The 17,185-nt window shown below is 39.7% G+C and overlaps 1 protein-coding gene across 2 annotated transcripts in view; it reads left to right on the forward strand.

Moving 5' to 3' along the window:
* The window catches only part of LOC104485111 (glypican-5), a 369,428-nt gene extending 362,606 nt beyond the window's left edge, over positions 1 to 6,822 (forward strand). For both annotated transcript variants that reach the window (XM_086754808.1, XM_086754807.1), the window contains one exon: positions 5,203 to 6,822. In XM_086754808.1, coding sequence (XP_086610934.1) covers positions 5,203 to 5,405 — 203 coding nt within the window. In that variant the 3' untranslated portion in view covers positions 5,406 to 6,822. The remainder of the gene's footprint in view (positions 1 to 5,202) is intronic.
* Positions 6,823 to 17,185: the final 10,363 nt, after the last annotated feature.

A 17,185-nucleotide genomic window follows, 5' to 3' on the forward strand; every position in this document is an offset into this window, starting at 1 on the left:
AAAACCGATGGAAACATGTTCAAAATGTCCACCTTGTTGTGGGCACGGTGGACTGATGAGCATCGATTCTCTGCTGTCAGTGCCCCACTCCATTACAAACCGGGCTGCTGTAATTAACATTTGCAGGACTAGTCTGACAAATCTCTGGTTTGTTCTTATTCAGAGTTTCCTCACGGGGTTGTACACTAGTCTGGTGTGACGATCTGTAGCTGTAGATGTATGCAGGCACCATGGCTGTTGGTTAATCACCAGTATACTGCCTGAGGAACAGGGGTTGAGGCACAAGCACATTGCTGCTGCAAGTGTGAGCGCCTTGTGTTTGCACTGGTCTGCCAGTGCTCTCTCTGCTCAGCCATCAGAGGTGAAGGGGAACAAGGGCTGGATCTGAAAGGCGCTGGGGCAGCTCAAACACAGGCTTCCCCAAAACTAATGCAGCTTCCCTCAACATGAGAACAACCCATTCAACTGCCCTGCCCTTCCTGCCTTTTTCCTTTGCTGCAGAAATACTTTCTCTTCCTTTCTGTGCGTAGCAGCAGCAGGCTGTCCAGGCAGTCTTTGCATTTACCCTTCATCTCAGTGGGGACAGTGTTGAGCGTGACTCAGGAGATGAGGGGGGTTCAGTGGCACTGGCAAGTCTTTGCAGGGAAGGACTCCCTGTCACACTGATCATTTGCAGTCACAGAGAAAGGACTGAGTGCAAGTCAGTTCAAGAGAAAGACAAAAATACAAAGGGAATTCTGTTAGGTAGCTAAGCTTGTTCATCCCTTGGCAGGACAACAGGAAACCTCAAGAGACATTTAAGCAGACCTTGTTGATGCTGTTCAATAGAGAGCAGTAGCATGCAAGTACACCGATAAATATTTAAATCTTTGATAATCCCTTCCAGTAGCAAACTGCAAATCATTTAGGCTAGGGAGGGGGAACTAAGAGCTGGGGTGCCAATATGGCTTGAACTTGTGTCACATAACCTGGTAATAACCTAAAAAAAAAAGTAATAATTGCATAGTTTTTCCTCTGTATCATTACTGGCTCTGTCTGACATTCTGGACGTGAGCTGGCAACGCGTGCTTGCAGCCTACAAGGCCAATCGTTCCCCAGGCTGTGTCAAAAGGAGCGTGGCCAGCAGGTTGAGGGAGGTGGTTCTCCCCCTCTACTCCACTCTGGTGAGACCCCCCCCTGCAGTGCTGTGTCCAGTTCTGGAGCCCCCAACATAAGAAGGAAGTGCACCTGTTGGAGTGAGTCCAGAGGAGGCCACAAAGATGATGAGGGCTGGAGCACTTCTCCTGTGAGGACAGGCTGAGAGAGTTGGGGCTGTGCAGCCTGGAGAAGAGGAGGCTCCGGGGAGACCTTACAGCAACCTTCCAGTACCTAAAGGAGGCCTACAGGAAAGATGGGGAGAGACGTTTTAGCAGGGCCTTTGTTGCGATAGGACAAGGAGTAATGGTTTTAATCTGAAAGAGGGTGGATTTAGACTAAATATAAGGAATAAATTTTTTGCAATTAGGGTGATGGAACACTGGCCCAGGTTGCCCAGAGAGGTAGTGGATGCCCCATCCCTGGAAACATTCAAGGCCAGGTTGGACGGGGCTCTGAGCAACCTGATCTGGTGGGAGATGTCCCTGCTCCTTTCGGGGGGGGGGGGGGGGGAGGGGGTAGAACTTGAAGGCCTTTGAAGGTCTCTTCCCACCCAAATCATTCTATGAGTCAATGTGTGACCTGCCAAATGTGTTTGAAAGATGTGCTTAGCCCTTACTATAAAGGATGTTTCCTGTTCCTAAATTAGATGACAGTGCCAGTTTTGACTCTCCCTTTTATCCCAGCTAGTCTCTCTGAGGTGTAGTATTGATCCATGTAGGTATTTATGAGAAGTTCAGTGCCATCTGAGCGGCATGTGCATTACTGGGTAGCAATCTGCGGTTAGATCTTTGAGGTGAAGAAAATCCTAAATGCTCTGAACATCGAGGTCAAGCAATTTTTGTTTTGTTCTTTGTTTATGTTGTCAAGATGTGAATTTAACAGCAGTTAGCACGGATTAAAGTTTATGTAAGGAAGTGGACTCAGTCCCCTGGACTAACTGAGCTGTTCTCCACGCCCACAGTAATTACAGGGCCTAGAGGGACTCTGAGCCATCTCCACTGACCCCGACAGACCTTGTCCTCAGCAAGAGTCCCAAAAGGCTGTTCAGGAAGGCTGCTTTTGCAGTCAGCTGCCTTCACTAAGTACGCCTTTCGGCAAGATTTGAATATTCACACTGGAAGCCTGGATAAGGGAACAGCACAGTAGCTGTTACAGTGGCCCTATCGCCATTGTGATGCAGTGATAAATAAACAGTGTAGAACCATATTCAGATGCCAGTGTCCAAAAGGCCATCACATGTGCCAGCCTGAGGGAGCTGAAGTCTTAAAAGATTTTAACAACTCCATTTCTGGAAAGGAGATAGGGAGTGATGATGGGAAGAAAGTTTCTAGCGATGGAGAAAGCTTTTAATTGGGAATTATAAAGCCTTTAAAATGCAGAAGGTAAATACGAGAACGGGGTTGGTTTGGTTGGTTTTATGAAGTCATGATCCTGGGGCTTGATTCATGGGTCTTGAACATCTGGGGTTTGCTTTGTTGAGACTGGAGTTTCATCTCTGTGCTAGTCTTCACGCTGATGCTTTTTTTTTTTTTTTTAGCATGCTCACTACCTTTTTGCCTTTTGAATGTCAGTAGTAGACTGAAAACAACCATCTCTGACTCTGAGAAAAAGATTTAAGAGGAAAAACTCATTTAACTCAGAGTCTCTCAGCCAAAACCCTGGAGTGAGTAAGCAACAGGAAGTCTGAGGAAACTGGAATAAAACATGAAATCTTTACACTGCTGAAATTTGTGCCTTAAAAACTAAATATAGGATTGAAGAAGATCTTGAAGTGAATTCGGACTGAGGCTATTTTTATTTATTTTTAAGAAGAGAGAAAACAGAGCATTTTAAATAAAATGCCAGTTTTGCACAATTAAATCCTAAATTAGAATTGGCCATGAATAGCATCAGAAAATACTCTGCTGTAAAGACAGAGAGAGAATTCAGAATGTAGTCCTTCCCATGGAAAGGATAAAGGCAGAATTTTCTAATGTATTATTTAATGCTTGTTATGTAGTGCATTAAGCAGTCACTGAGAGGAAAGCTTTTAAAAACCAACAGCCTCTCTGATAGCATTAAATCTTACCTTAGATTTTTGGTTAAGTCAATATTAAGAAAATAAACGAATTAATACATTTCAGTCTTCCCAATTTATAGAGGCCAATCAAGTTACAATGCTGGACATGGCCAACTGAAAGAGGGGAATAGATTTACCTGAGTGAGGTCTTAATTTAATCAGCTGCCCCCAGAGAGCTGAAGTCAGCAGGCTGGGATGATATAAGAGGCAGCAGAGAAATAGTCCTTTACTGCAGCCGAAAAGGAGAATGACAGTGATGGAAAGGAGTCTAGGCAGTGTCAGAACACACCTATTTCCATGATTTATTCTTAATTTACTTTAATGACAGTCTGAAGGTTGTGCATTTTTCTTTAAGTGTCCTCAGAATACTGATATTTTCTAAACATTTAGAGCATACTTTTTCTCCCCCTCCTTTTTGTTAGCTACATTGCAAGTTGGAATTGAAGAGGAGCTATGTCTGCATTTTGCCATAATGAATTTTGAGCGCAGGGGCAGACGACCCTTTTCTCACCATTTACCTTGCCAGCCAGCGTCCCTTCTCTGCAGTCACCCTTGGGTTAGCTCTAGCAATCACAGGTTCCTCCTGGGATTAATGTTGATATGATGATAAAACGGAGGAATTCATTGCATTTCTTTTACAGTTTATACTGGCAAAAGAACAATGTGTGCTTTCCCAATACAATAGCTCATTTTTATTATCAAGTGAGTTTATTGATGGTTGTTCAGAACTACTGACATGCAGACAATGATCTCAGATTGCATTTGCATTTCTGGAATACTTTCCATCTTTCCAGCTTCTGCCAGGAACTTGCTTCTGTGATTCAGAGTTTTTATTTTAAGATTGGACTGTTTTTTAATCTGCATTACAAATCTATGCCTTTTGCTTCCCTGTGTATGTGCACTGCATTCATTAGTATCACAAATCTTTTAAGCTCAGACCAGAACAATTATTGTTAATTTATAAATTCTTCCAGGTGGGAATTTGTTTCTTGCCAAGCATTTGGGTATGCTTTTACAGATTGACTAAAATAATCATGCCATGATCAGATTAAATAGTAATCCCCGCCCCCCCCAATGCCAATGAGAGGGTTCAAGGGCAAGATGATCTCAGCAATACGTGCAAATAGCTTGAGAACGTCAAGATAACTGGAGATCCTTATCAGTCATTTTCTCATTTGTAAAAATCCATGGTTTTGCAATAAAGGACTACTACTACTTTCTCATTAATCTAGTCCTTTATATAAAAGACGCCCTGAATTGCCTCAAAATACATCTGGAGGGAGAAAAAAAAATCCCAGTGATATTGTTCCATACTTTAAACAAAAAAAGGTCCTTGTACTCGCTAGGAAAAACCATTAAACAAAAATTGAAGCATTTTCTCTTTGTAGCCACTTTTTTTGCCCATGTTGCTGAACAAGGCATATGAGATACCTATGTATTTCCTCGTGTCAGCAATCTTTCTTGCCAAGTTGTCTTACCATATCAAGGGTTGCAAGTTGCTTTAAAGTTAAGAGTAGTGTGAAGAAGCCAGGAGTTGACTGTTACATTAAGCCACTATGTTCTCCAGTCTCCTCCTGCAGCAGCTCAGCAACTTGATGGGTGTTTCATTGGGGCATGTTACAAAATCACTCAATCCCAACATCATGTTTTAAAGCATGAGCTGGTTCCTATCCCAGGTGAAACTGAAGGTGGTTTTTTGTGAGAGAAAACCAGGTTCTGAGACCAGCCACTGCAACACAGAATATGCATTATTCCGCTCAGGTCGTGTCTACAGGTAGAGAAGTAGAGCAGGCCAGCCAGAGAAGACTTGTTGAGCGAACAGTGGGTACTGAGGACCCAGTGGCCACGCGGGGTCCAACTGAAATATTAATACAAGTGCCTCATTGCTCTCCATACATAGTTCAGTAATTCAGACTAGCATACAACATGGTCCCACAACCAACAGAATTTAAAGGCACTATTGAAAAGATGTGCGATTAATCTGACATTTACTTTCATGTTTGCAGATATACTCAAGGACAAGAAAACCCACCCAGAAAACAGAAATGAACCAAAACCAACTGTGAAAAAGATTGACACCACAACCACCACAAGCACTGTCAAGTCATCCTCTAAACACAGTGTAACTGGAAAAGGGAGCAACCCAGCCTTGAGTTCCTCGCTTGTTATTTTAACAGCACTAGCAGTTCTGTGGCATTGTCCGCTGTAGCTGTACTGCCTTGCAGCCACTGCGCAAGCATTTCTGTTCACTGTCATTTATACCTACAGCCTTACCCAACAGAAAACAAAATTAAGTGGCTCTCTAGTTTATGTGGTATGTTAGAATAAATATTAAAGGATATGCTGGAGTTGGCAGGTATCAAGTGTCATCACTTACAATGTCTGAAGATAGCCTTTGACAAAGCCCACCCAGGATACAGAGGGAATGATGAGAAGGGTCTGAGTAGCCTAAGTTATGGGGTAGAAATAATTGAAAACACAGAAATCGTGTATGTGTGTGTTACTGTTTTTCTCAATTTCATTCACTGGAATTTGACTGGCTGGTTTTGTTTAACTTTTCTGATAAATTATAAGAATGGTCAGTCTTCAAATTCAAGCCAATACATACTTTATTCTTCTAGTCAACAGCTAACAAGCTCTGTCTAAAGTTGTAAACCATGTCAAAGTGAAGTGCTCTCTACCAGCTTGATGAAATTCCTAAGTGGTCAAGGAGATCAAAGCATGTTTGAAACTTCTTTTCACTCTTACTGTTTAGATTCTAGTAAGTAACATAAAAGCATATGGTGTGTCTAATATATCAGTATAGTTGCCTTAAATATGGAAAAAATTAGAAACACTTTGTTTACTGAGGAATATAGATAGTGAGTTTCCCTGCCCCACAAAATGCCATTACCAGATACTTAAGCATATGCTCAAGGCTTATTGGATGAATGTCCAGCAACAGGATACACAAATAAACAGAATAATGTTTTATCCACTTGAATGCAGCTCTGTGTACAGAAGGGAAAAACGATAATTTGGTTCAAATTTGCTTTGCCTATGTGATGTTAAAGAGAAACTGACTTAAGTTTTCCATAAAGGTTCCAGAGATAGAAATTATTGGGAACTAGATTTTGTGCATTGTGGATCTCTGAAATCAACTCTGTTTCATAAACTGTGTATTATTTAATTACATTTAATGTTTAAAATTTTGTATCATGGTAGGTGTAAATGTAAACAATCTGAAATCTAGAACATCCTCTGTTATGCCTCATCTTGATTGCTACTCTTTTAGAAAATGTCAAAATATTACAAGCCTATTTTTTTAAGTCGGTGAGACACTGATATACATTTTGACTTTTTGGATGAAAAAGTACTCTAATAACTTCTAATGGGTTAAGAGTTAATGTATGTTTTCCAACAACTGTTTACAGTGCCACTGAATATACAAACACAACTGTATGAATCCAGTGATTAATATGATAAATATATTAAACAGTAGAATTGTTATATTTACTACATTTCATAACTATTACAACAGTTTAATGGCCATTTTCATGTTGTAGACTATTATTATGTACAGTTTTATAAGATTTAATGTAAAACACTTGCCTCTGTTTTTTGTAAAACATTTCTGCTCTTAAACAGCCACTGGCGTAACTCAAAAGAACCCTGTATCTCACTAATCGACTTAAAGCATTTTATCAGTGGCTTGGATTACAAAAGGCAGCCTGACTCAGAGAAGGTGCCATGTGCCAGTAGTACTGCTGGATGTCATTCTGTAGGAAGTGGCAATAATACAGTAAGTGAACAAAGACTCACTACACTTGTATGTTTTCAGATAGTATTAGTGAACATGTCTGTGTTTGCAAAGGTGCAGCTTGAGCTTTGTTTTTAATTTGGGCTCTCAGGTCATATTTAGAGACATAAAAATATAATCAGAACCATCGACACACCCAGCTGCAAAGGAGGTGTCTCTGACGTGAAGATAATTCCATTTTAATGTTGAAATGAGGAGGTAAAATGGAAAAGATGCTAACATGAAATATTTTATATTTGAATTCTGATTTCTAAAAATGGTAAGGATATTACTATCACTAAGTAGTGCTTTCCAATTATATCACTGAAAATCAGTTTTCCCAGAAGTACTAAAATGGCTGCCCTGTGTTTTCCAGGGTTTGAGAGGTGCACTAGTCTATTGAACCATAATTTAAAATGCCGCTCTGGTATTCCTTCACAGTGCCCTTTGGAAAAGTGCACGTTTACCTGAGGAGGTGTGCAAGTCATGCCATTTGTACAGTGCAAGAACACTGTAATTCCCTGCAGTCTTAAAGGATGGCTGCTGCTAGACAGGTGGGTCTCTGTGCACACACAGAAATGTACATCAGGTGCTAACACCACCAGGTCCTCAGGTAATACCAATCACCGAAGCAATTAGTCTGTTGCTTGTGAACCTGACCCCTAATGTGGTATTCCCACACTTCAGATGCTCAGTCGTCATTCAGGCAAATACATCTGCATCTGTACACTTCCACCTCCAAGATTCCTATGGATAGGGCCAGGGTTTCAGGGCTGGGCTCTGACACTACCAGGTTTCAGCTGTGCAGCTTGGAGTTTTCAGTTCTTCTGACTGAGAGGGAACTTGAATACCCAGACTTAGGTGTCTTTTTGAGGTCTTTTCTGTAAAAGGTTTTGTGCTTTTAGCCCAGAGCAGTGATCCAGCTAGCCTAGCATTCAGCTGTAGCAGAAGCCCTGCAGTAGGCATGTATGGAATAACTTACCCAGGGGAATATTTGTTAATGCTAAATGTCATAATCTTGCTAAACAAAAACCTCTGAAAAATCAAATGTTTGAATTTTGGGTTTGGTTGGCAAATATTTGTATGATGTAGCATTCATCTCTCAAGCTGAACAAGACAACCCTTTAAAAGTTTCTGTAACAAAAATAGAACAAGTTCAAACTGTGGAGTGAGATAGATTAATCAATTAATTTCATTGGATTCAACCAATATTTTAATAGACACAAATTGTTATGGAATAAGGGAAGAGACTGCAGAGGACTCCACGCCTATTAATAAGTTTCACACTAATATACTTTTACACCATAAGAAGAGTACTGGTCAAGCCAGCACGAAATATGTCCGTAACGTGCATCAGAAACAGTGCACCTTTAAAGGGCAATGCAGTATATTTTTAACTGATGGTTTAGGATTTTTTTTTCTCAGGATCAGTTGCATTTACATATTTTTTAAAAAAGCATTTTCCATCAAACAACAAATCTATACCAGCAAAGGCAAAACCAACTGGCTGTGTCAGATAAAGGAAGTATTTCTTTTCAAATGAGTAAAATACCTATTTTAAGAAATCTTATTCTGTTATCCAGGACACTGTAATTATGATGTAATTACGAAGGTCTAAATTCAAAATGCCTTTGAACTTGTCTATGTAATCTGTGTAAAATAAGGCACCAGTCTAAGAACATTGTTGTAACTCTGCCTAACAGTTATGAATTGTATTTAGCCACTGCTTTTTGAATGTTTATTGTTTTGCTATGACTTTCTTTTAATATTTTGCTGTGCCAGCATTTGTGAATGCCAGCACTGGAAAGTAACTGCTGTCATATATTTGTGAGTAAAATCAATCTGTAATTTTCTCTTGATAGTGATGCAGGCTTCTTACCAAATAAGACAGAATTGCCGTGGGCACACAGTCAGTTCTTAGTGTGTCACTGCTACTTGGGCTCCATATTACACCAGGCTCATGTAAGAGGGCCGAGTGTGTGTTGTCCCCTTCCTGGCTATGAAGGCGTCAGGGAGAAGAGTGAACATGGGTGGACAAAAGCCTGTGTGGCTGCAATGTGCCAGTGCGTGGCAACCTCCAGCTGTCTTTTCTGAGACCCTGAGCTGAGTGTTCTCAGTTAATTTTCAAGCAGCTTTTACACCTCTCCAAATCAATGCATGGAGACTGGCCAGGTAAGGAACAGTAGAGAAAGTAGAGACTGCATTTTCAGGCAACTTCACAGACACCTGCTGTGAATTGCACTTTCTTTGCAATTTAGATGCTCTACATACTCTGGCTTCTCATTTTTACTTTGTTTCTGGCTTGCACATTGGTAGTGTTTCACCCTGTCTTCTAGTGCGCCTGGGACTTTGTCATTGCATAAGGAAGTGTGATTCTGATCTCCTGCTCTGTAATGAACCTTCTGAGGTACAAATATCTGTCAGAGCTTGGGAAGAGCAACACAAATAATAATGTCCAGCTGCATTGGCTTCAGAGGCTCCATGCATGGGTATCTGGCTATGAGATTCACATCCCTTTGATCTCTTAAATCAGATCTGTATTTAACATATCCCTGTTTCCTTTTGTTAGCAGGACTGCAATGTGTATCATCATTTTAAATTTGACTCTCTAATCCTGTATGGGTCTTCTCAGTATTATCCTAATGGATGTTGTGTGCAGACTTCATTTTAATGTTAGATGAGCCTTTTTGCCTAGATTCACTGAGCTATTCTTACTGCATATTGCACATGATTAGGTTTAAGCAAGATCTGTTCAAGTGAAAGGAGCTGAAACACACATTAAAGTGAGATACTGAGTAGAACAAAAATCCAGGAAGTCCCTATGTTCCTGAATTGGACTCTTCACATTAAACAGATTTTAAGCTTTAGCTGAAATTACAAGTCAAAATTTCATAACTAGCATGGTGTCAAAGGGGTTTCAGCCTTGTATTGAAAATCGATTCCCATTTTTTAAGTGGGAATTAATTGAAATACATGCTTTCCTCATGTCTCTGCATATAGATAAATTTAGATCTGTAGAAACAGACATTCCCTAAAATGTATGCTGCACGTTGAGCATCACAGCATCATAAGTGCTTAATGTTACAACTAGCCAAAAGCACAAGACACTTATTTTCATTTATAGCACTTCACTACTCACAGCGTTTCTTGTAATGACATACAGCATGTATGTTAATGAAAAGTGAAACATCTTACAGTGTCATTAGAGCTGTAACATGCATTAGTCAAAAAGAACCTGATAATGTATTCTTCTAATTGCCTCAGAAGTCCAGAATCCTTCCCAATGCTGAATTCTTTTCTAGTTTTCACCGTCACTCTCTAAATAACTACATTTGAATTGTGTTAAATATTAAGCCACCAAAAAAAAAAAAGTACTGGCCAAGAGATTGTAACAAAGAGAGATATAATAAACTCAGAAAAGTATCCTGCATTTAAAATAGAGAATACTCCCAGGTAAGAAATCCCTCCTGGACTAGAACAATTTTGCAAGTCCTGCTCCCCTTTCCAGATTCATCACCATTCCCTTCCTCCTCCTGCACAATATGAAGCCTGTATGCAGGAGGCTGGGTGCACTGAATTCAGGAAAGTGAATTAAAACGGTTGCTGCATAGTGCTATTTCCAACTATCTTGCTTAAAGTGGGCTTCCTTTTGCTGGTTATGAGGAATGCATTCAAACTGCATGTGCAGTTGCTTAAGTTCTTTTTCAGGAAATAGCCACAGTTGCTGCAGTTTTCAGAAAAGGCTACTGGACACAGACCGTGAAGCACTATTTTTGTTTTGCTCCCATGTCATTGAGATCAGGCTCAGTCCTTAAAATAGACTGGTTTAGACATTCCAGTTATTATCAACACTACAATGATTTCCCCCCATGAAATAACGTAATACCCTTTTGAGAGAACAGCACATGAAAGAGAGGCCACCGATGCTTTCATGAGGTACAGAAAGTGCTTGATTAAATAATCAGTAACAACCGCAGGGGTTTGTGGTTTTTTTTTTTTCATTTCTGTGCAGAAAGCATTAATACTACCTTGCAAAATTATGCAGTTTGCACTTAATCATTTCAATTAATCTTTAGTAAATTACCCAGTACTTTGTAATTATAATATTTGCAGCTAATTTAGTGCCATCCTAAAAATAATTCCTCGCATAATATAAGCAATTAACATTTATTTGGGTTTTTCTCTGTTGCAGGGTGATATATAAATTATCCTCAGTGGCCTTTCTGTACACCTAATTAGCACCTGTTTGAATTATTCTACAGGCTGTGGACATTTCATTTGAAAAATAAATGCATTGCTAGCTTTGTGAACTCCTCGCAAATACACAGTTGTAAAAATTACTTTTCAGGGGAATACAAACACATCTTTTAATATGTCTGCTGGGTTTATGAGCTAGGCTAGGCTTTTAGGCTATTACACCTGGAATAGGTACTGGCATTTTTAATGCAGTTACAATGGAATAGTCAGATACCTCTTTCCCATAATTAAGTATGGTATCCCAGGTTTGTAACCTGGTTTGTTCAGTAATGAAAAAGGAAAGCAATAAGACATCAAGACTACAGATCCTAGTGTAACTTTCACATTGCTGTATATGCATATACAGTTATGAAGTTTTACTAATCAGAGGCTATCAAAAGCTTTGCTACGCTGGAGTGTCAAGGATACTATGTTAAAGTTGTGGAAATTAAACCAGGTTGCTTTGAAGTCATACGTAAGCTTCTAGGTAAATAGTAATTTTCTCTTTAAATGCACAGTATATGAGGAAGATAATTTGATCTTTCTGAAAAGGACATCTGAAAAAAACTTTCTAACAAGAATGCCAATATCAAATACTTACAACTTCCACACATACAAAATTGGGAAATCAAAAATACAGTTTGAAACTTTTCTGTGGGTATAAAATGCTGCAGCAGACCCTCCACTCCTGTAAATCAGTATAACTCCTTTGATTTCTGTGTGACTATGTAAACTTACCCCAGCACAGTATCTAGCCCAAGACTGTGAATTCTTTCCCATCTTTCTGCAGGTGCAGAAAATCAAGAGTAACTGCAGAGATTACAACATTTGCATAAGAGTTTTACATTGCCCCGGCCACTGATCAGATAATATCTTCATGCCTGGAAAGGAAATCTGTAACACATGGGATGCCTTAAGTCTGCTGGCATTTTCCCTTTCCAGTGGCATGGCAGAAGCCTTTTCCAGAAGCAGCTGGTATGATTTGGGGCTACAAGGAGATAGTCATATTGTGAGTATCTCCTAGGGTAGAAAATCTTTCTCAGAAAAGGTTTGCTGATACAGATCAGGCCTTGAGGCAGATCAAGTTTGATTTTTCTGTTTCATGTTAAAACGTAAGATCCAGGTCTTAAACTGGCCTCAGAAGCTAACTGAGACTCAGTGGAGAGAACTGATCGTGGCTTTGATGTTTCCAAAGAAGCTTAAGCAGCAGAGAAGGCTAGCAGCCATATTCTGCTTCAGCTGAAGCTTGTGTATCTTTGCATTCAGTTTCAGATAAAATTACCTGTGCATTTCCAGATCGGCAGTGACAAATTTGTGAGTTATGTAGGTTGATGCTCTGCTATAGAGAAGAAATGAATTTTCCTCCTAATCAGAAACAAAAAGAAGGCTCTTTATTTTAATTCTATATTATGCTGAACATCCATACTTGGAAGGAAACCAAACCAGGACATTGGGCCTCACAAAGACATGGATTCCCTTGAGTGGGACTGTTCTGGATGCGTGCCATGGTAGCAGAGTCGGAGCCTGTCTGCTTGTCATGAAAGAGGATGGCTGCCTTTGGGTCTGTTTTGGGGTTTGAGAAAAGCTACTGTTTATGGCTCAAAGATGACAAATAGATGATAAAAAGCAGTGAAGAAAGCAGGAAGCCGTTTGGTGGTGGTCTCATTGAAAAAATGAGAAAATTAATTTAACTGAAATATTTGAGCTTTTGCATTAAGGATGAACAACAGACTTGAAACCTACTCCCAAAACACTGCAGTTGCATATGGGAGCAGGTTAGCGGAGCAGGAATACTACAGAAAATGTTTATTGTATCCCACTTATTATATGGGGCAGTATTAGAATAAAAATGGAAGCCAGTACGCTAAACCTTGCATAATACAACCATTTCCTGTACTTCGGTATCAGAACTAATGAATGTTTACAGTACACTGGGTAGAAATTCTAGTAAAATATGTGCTTTGTCATTTAGCTTTTTAAATAATTAGTTTATGGCCTCCTAGTCTTTTTTAGTTCATTTTATTTTACAGGAATCAATAGGCCACTTACATTTGTATTTTACATTAGTTGCATCATGGATATTTTAAGTTCCAAAATAGATTGGTTTTGCCCTAAGCTATATTCAAGCTCTAATAAATATTTCTATTTTCCAAGCACGTGCTTTACTTGCAGTATATCTGCTTATATTGTTATTGAATAAATTCATCAGTTTTCTTCAGTTGGTTTTCAGCATTGAATATGATAAAGACAATTTTAAAAAGCAGTCTGAAAACAGTGTCTTAAAAGAAGAACAAGGCTACTTTGAAAAGTTAGAGTAAACTGTTTTATAAAGCACAGTCAAATATGAATGGGAATAAAAATAAATAATCCACAGCAGGAAATTGTTGCCTATTAGAATTTTTGTATTTTTTTCTGAATATTTTTCATCATCTTTGTTGTAAGTTACAAAGCTGATAAAATCTTAAATAAAAATATTTTAATTTGTTCAGATGATGCTTTGAATAAAGGATTGCAGACCCTGAAAGTTGCTGAGGAACTCTTAGTATTTTGGTCATAGTCTGGCAAAGAAAGGTCTGTTTCTTCTGCACATAACTACCTTCTTGCTCTTCTTTTCCTTCTTGCAATAAATACAGTGAGATGTAAAGGTGCCTACCTGCTCTTCTGGGAGCTCTTTAATATTACTGAAGAGATACAATACTTGCAGCAGTCTCCTGGGTAAATGCCAGCATACCTCCACGCAACAGGTAGGAATTTTTCATCAAACTTCCATTCCTACATAAACAATCTGATCTGAGCTCTCCATTGACCGAGGTCTTGCAATAACTGTGCCATATTAAAAGCCTTGCCCTTGGTTCTGATTAGGATTGCGTTACTTTTCTGTCTTCATATGGGCCTTTTTTTCCAGAAAAAGGAAACTCCCTGCTGTTAGTTCAGTGTTTTCATCACTCGTCAGTTATGAACTTGGCAGTTTCTCTTCTTTTGAGGGGAGAAACCCCTAATCCAGTATTTTTCTGTCAGATGCTGATTACTGTGGTTGTACCTCTACTGTTTCCTACAGTCATGCAGCAGAGACCTTTGCTTTTAATGAGCTTCTCTTTACTTCTCTGTTAAAACAGCTGCTTTTTTTCCTGCTTAAAGGCTGATGGAAAAAAAAACACATCAGCTGTTTTATATCTTTTATTTCCTGGTTTGGTGGTACTTAGGAGCTCCTCTTGTAGTATTCCTGAATGGGTTGAATGAAAATTACAGACCAGACCACTGCACCACAACAGTATAGTAAACAAAATGTTCCTTTATTGTGTTTAAATGACCACGTACCTGCTATCCACCTACCTAATTTTTCTTACTCATTTTGTTTTCTGTTTGCATGATGATTTGAGTGTTACCTCCTAAAGCATCCATGATTCCAGCTTTCCCTGACTCTTTCAAAATGCTTCCTATTTGAGGTCTGGGAATTACATGCAGCTCATCTCACCATCTATGGAGAGTGCTTTTTACTAATATATTCTGTTTTGACCCAGCTCCAAAGATAATAGCCAACAGCTCTTCTCTGCCGATGCTGGAGGAATGCTTGTTCTCTGAAGTGCTGCCTCATAAAAGCCTTTTAAGTTTAAGGATTTCACGTTCATCCTCTAATTAAGCAGGTGTCTAAATCTGTGAAGCTGCTTCATTCTGAAATCCAACCTGCCTCCACTTCAAAGGATGTTGTTTCTTTTCCCAAAGATGTTTTTAAAAGTGCTGCTTTGACGGTTCAAATCTGTAGGGTTATTTAAAGGCTTTGCCTCTCACCTGATTTAATACGTATTTTCCAAAAATACACTGAATACATCAGATCTGATGAGACGCCTCAAGGATGTTCATTAATAGCGGTGCTAGAGTTTGTATCTTTGACTGATGATCTTTAATTGCATTGAGGAACTGGCCCTTCTGCTAGCCTAGTAACAGAAGGGGTTGCAACCGTGTATGATCCATTTGATATTTCTCCCAGCAGAAATCCAAATCTTTCCTTGTGGGTTTTTTTTTGTTGTTGTTGTTGTTGGTTGGTTGGTTTTGGCAGTTTGGCTCTGAAACATGTCTAGAATTTGTCATACCCAAACTCTGGGAAAAAAAAGAGTGGATTTAGCCTAGTTTGTCCCAGAGGTTCCAATGTGATGCAGCTCCAAGTACAACCACTGACTTATCAGAATGATGACTTGCCTTATGATACTGAGAGAGGCAGCGTGACTTCAGTGCAGGAAGTCTTCCTGCACTTCAGCTTTACATCTGAAAATAAACAATCTTTTTTTTTGGAAAGAACTCTTGTGAAATCATTAACAACTCAGGAACTCAGCATTAACTACCACCATCCTAAAAAAGGAAACAGAAAATACTGCTGCTTGTGTAAGAAAAAGACAGGTTTTATTTGCATTTATGTGTCCTCAAGGAGATTCAGAGTTAACTGTAGAAGAAAGAAGGAATTCCAAAAGCAACAGAAACCCATATCCTACACCTACATGTTTGTCCTACAACTAAACTACAGATTACTACTTTCCCATCTTGTCTGTTTTCAAGAAAACAACATATGGATGAAAGGAATTTGCCAGAGCAAGCAGGAAGAGATTACAGCAGATGTGTGAGCCCTATGCACTCACAGTGGCTACTCAGTATTTACTTATGGACTTCTGGCTCCTCAGTCACTGGTCCAAGGTAACACCTTGAACTTGAGAACCCCCACAGAGAAGACAGAAAACTCATTCCTTATGGGGTTGCCTCCCATCATCCCACAGGCATTATTCTCTTTTATCCCCAGGGGGAAAGGGTGCAGCGTGCCTCTCGGCCGAGGGAACCCATGTTTTCCCCCAGGGGCCACGGTGAGTCCTGCAGCAGTTCTGTATGCATCAGCAAGTTTCCTCAGATCCTTAAAGGTTTTATGAGAAAATGCAGAATATGCCGTTCCCTTTTTCAAGGTAAATGCAGATGTTATGGATGCTCCCCAGCTAGCCCACAGGGCATGAAGGAAAGGAGAGAAGTTTACACTGATCTTCCTCCACCCAAGAGCAAAAAGAGATTAATTAGGCCTGAAACAACCCTTCAGTTTCAGAGCTATCCTTTAAAAAAAAAAAAAGGCCTTTTATCATATGACCTGTTATTTGTTGATTCAGACAAGTGCCGGGGCAGCAGGAGTCTGCTCCCTTTACTGTACTGCACAAACTGTTACGGTGTCTGCCCTCTGTTTTCTCAGCCAGAAGTGAGCAGACTTTTCTAGTTGCAAAATCAATATTTTTCATTACAGAGTAACTCAGTCTGCAGAACCAGAAAGTATCCTAGTCCTGTTGGGTCTAAACCATGGATTTCCTCAGATCTTTCAGGAATTAGAAACAGTTAAGAGAGGCCATGGTTTTGCTTTTGCTTGGAAAGCACCCATGTTACCCGCACACCTGCTGTGTTTCTCTGATGCATTCAGCTTGCGGTCACCACCTATCACTTGTCTTTCCCTTCTCGGTTCCACCTTAAATTGGATGTAAACTTCTTGAGACACATTTAGTGTATTAATTTCCTCAGGGCATTTCTTTAATTTAAGGAAAGGTACAGAGACTCCAATTAACCTCAGATGAAGAGACCCATAGTTCATTGTCTGTCTGAGAAAATGAACCTCAGGGAATGGTACTCTAACATTGTAAGTGCATGTCAGAACCACCATCAGAACTCATGTTTCTGGCTCCGACTCTGGCATGTAATCTATTAGAACAGTGTGAACAAACAAGTTCATTAACCTCCCAGAGCCTTAATTTTTTTCTCCTTGCAACGAAGAAATTATATTTACCATGGCTGAAATCTGAGAAAAACCCAACACAAATTAAGAACACCAGCATGTGCTTGCTACACAGTGGTAACTACCCTGACCTTTTCTTACAGGCAGAACAGCAATTCTCAGAAGTAAATGCACTGGTAAATACTGACTTTCAAATGTTACTCACAAGATTATGTCCATACAG

The sequence above is a fragment of the Chlamydotis macqueenii genome, chromosome 9, assembly GCF_036417535.1.
Source record: "Chlamydotis macqueenii isolate bChlMac1 chromosome 9, bChlMac1.mat, whole genome shotgun sequence".
Classification (NCBI taxonomy): domain Eukaryota; kingdom Metazoa; phylum Chordata; class Aves; order Otidiformes; family Otididae; genus Chlamydotis; species Chlamydotis macqueenii.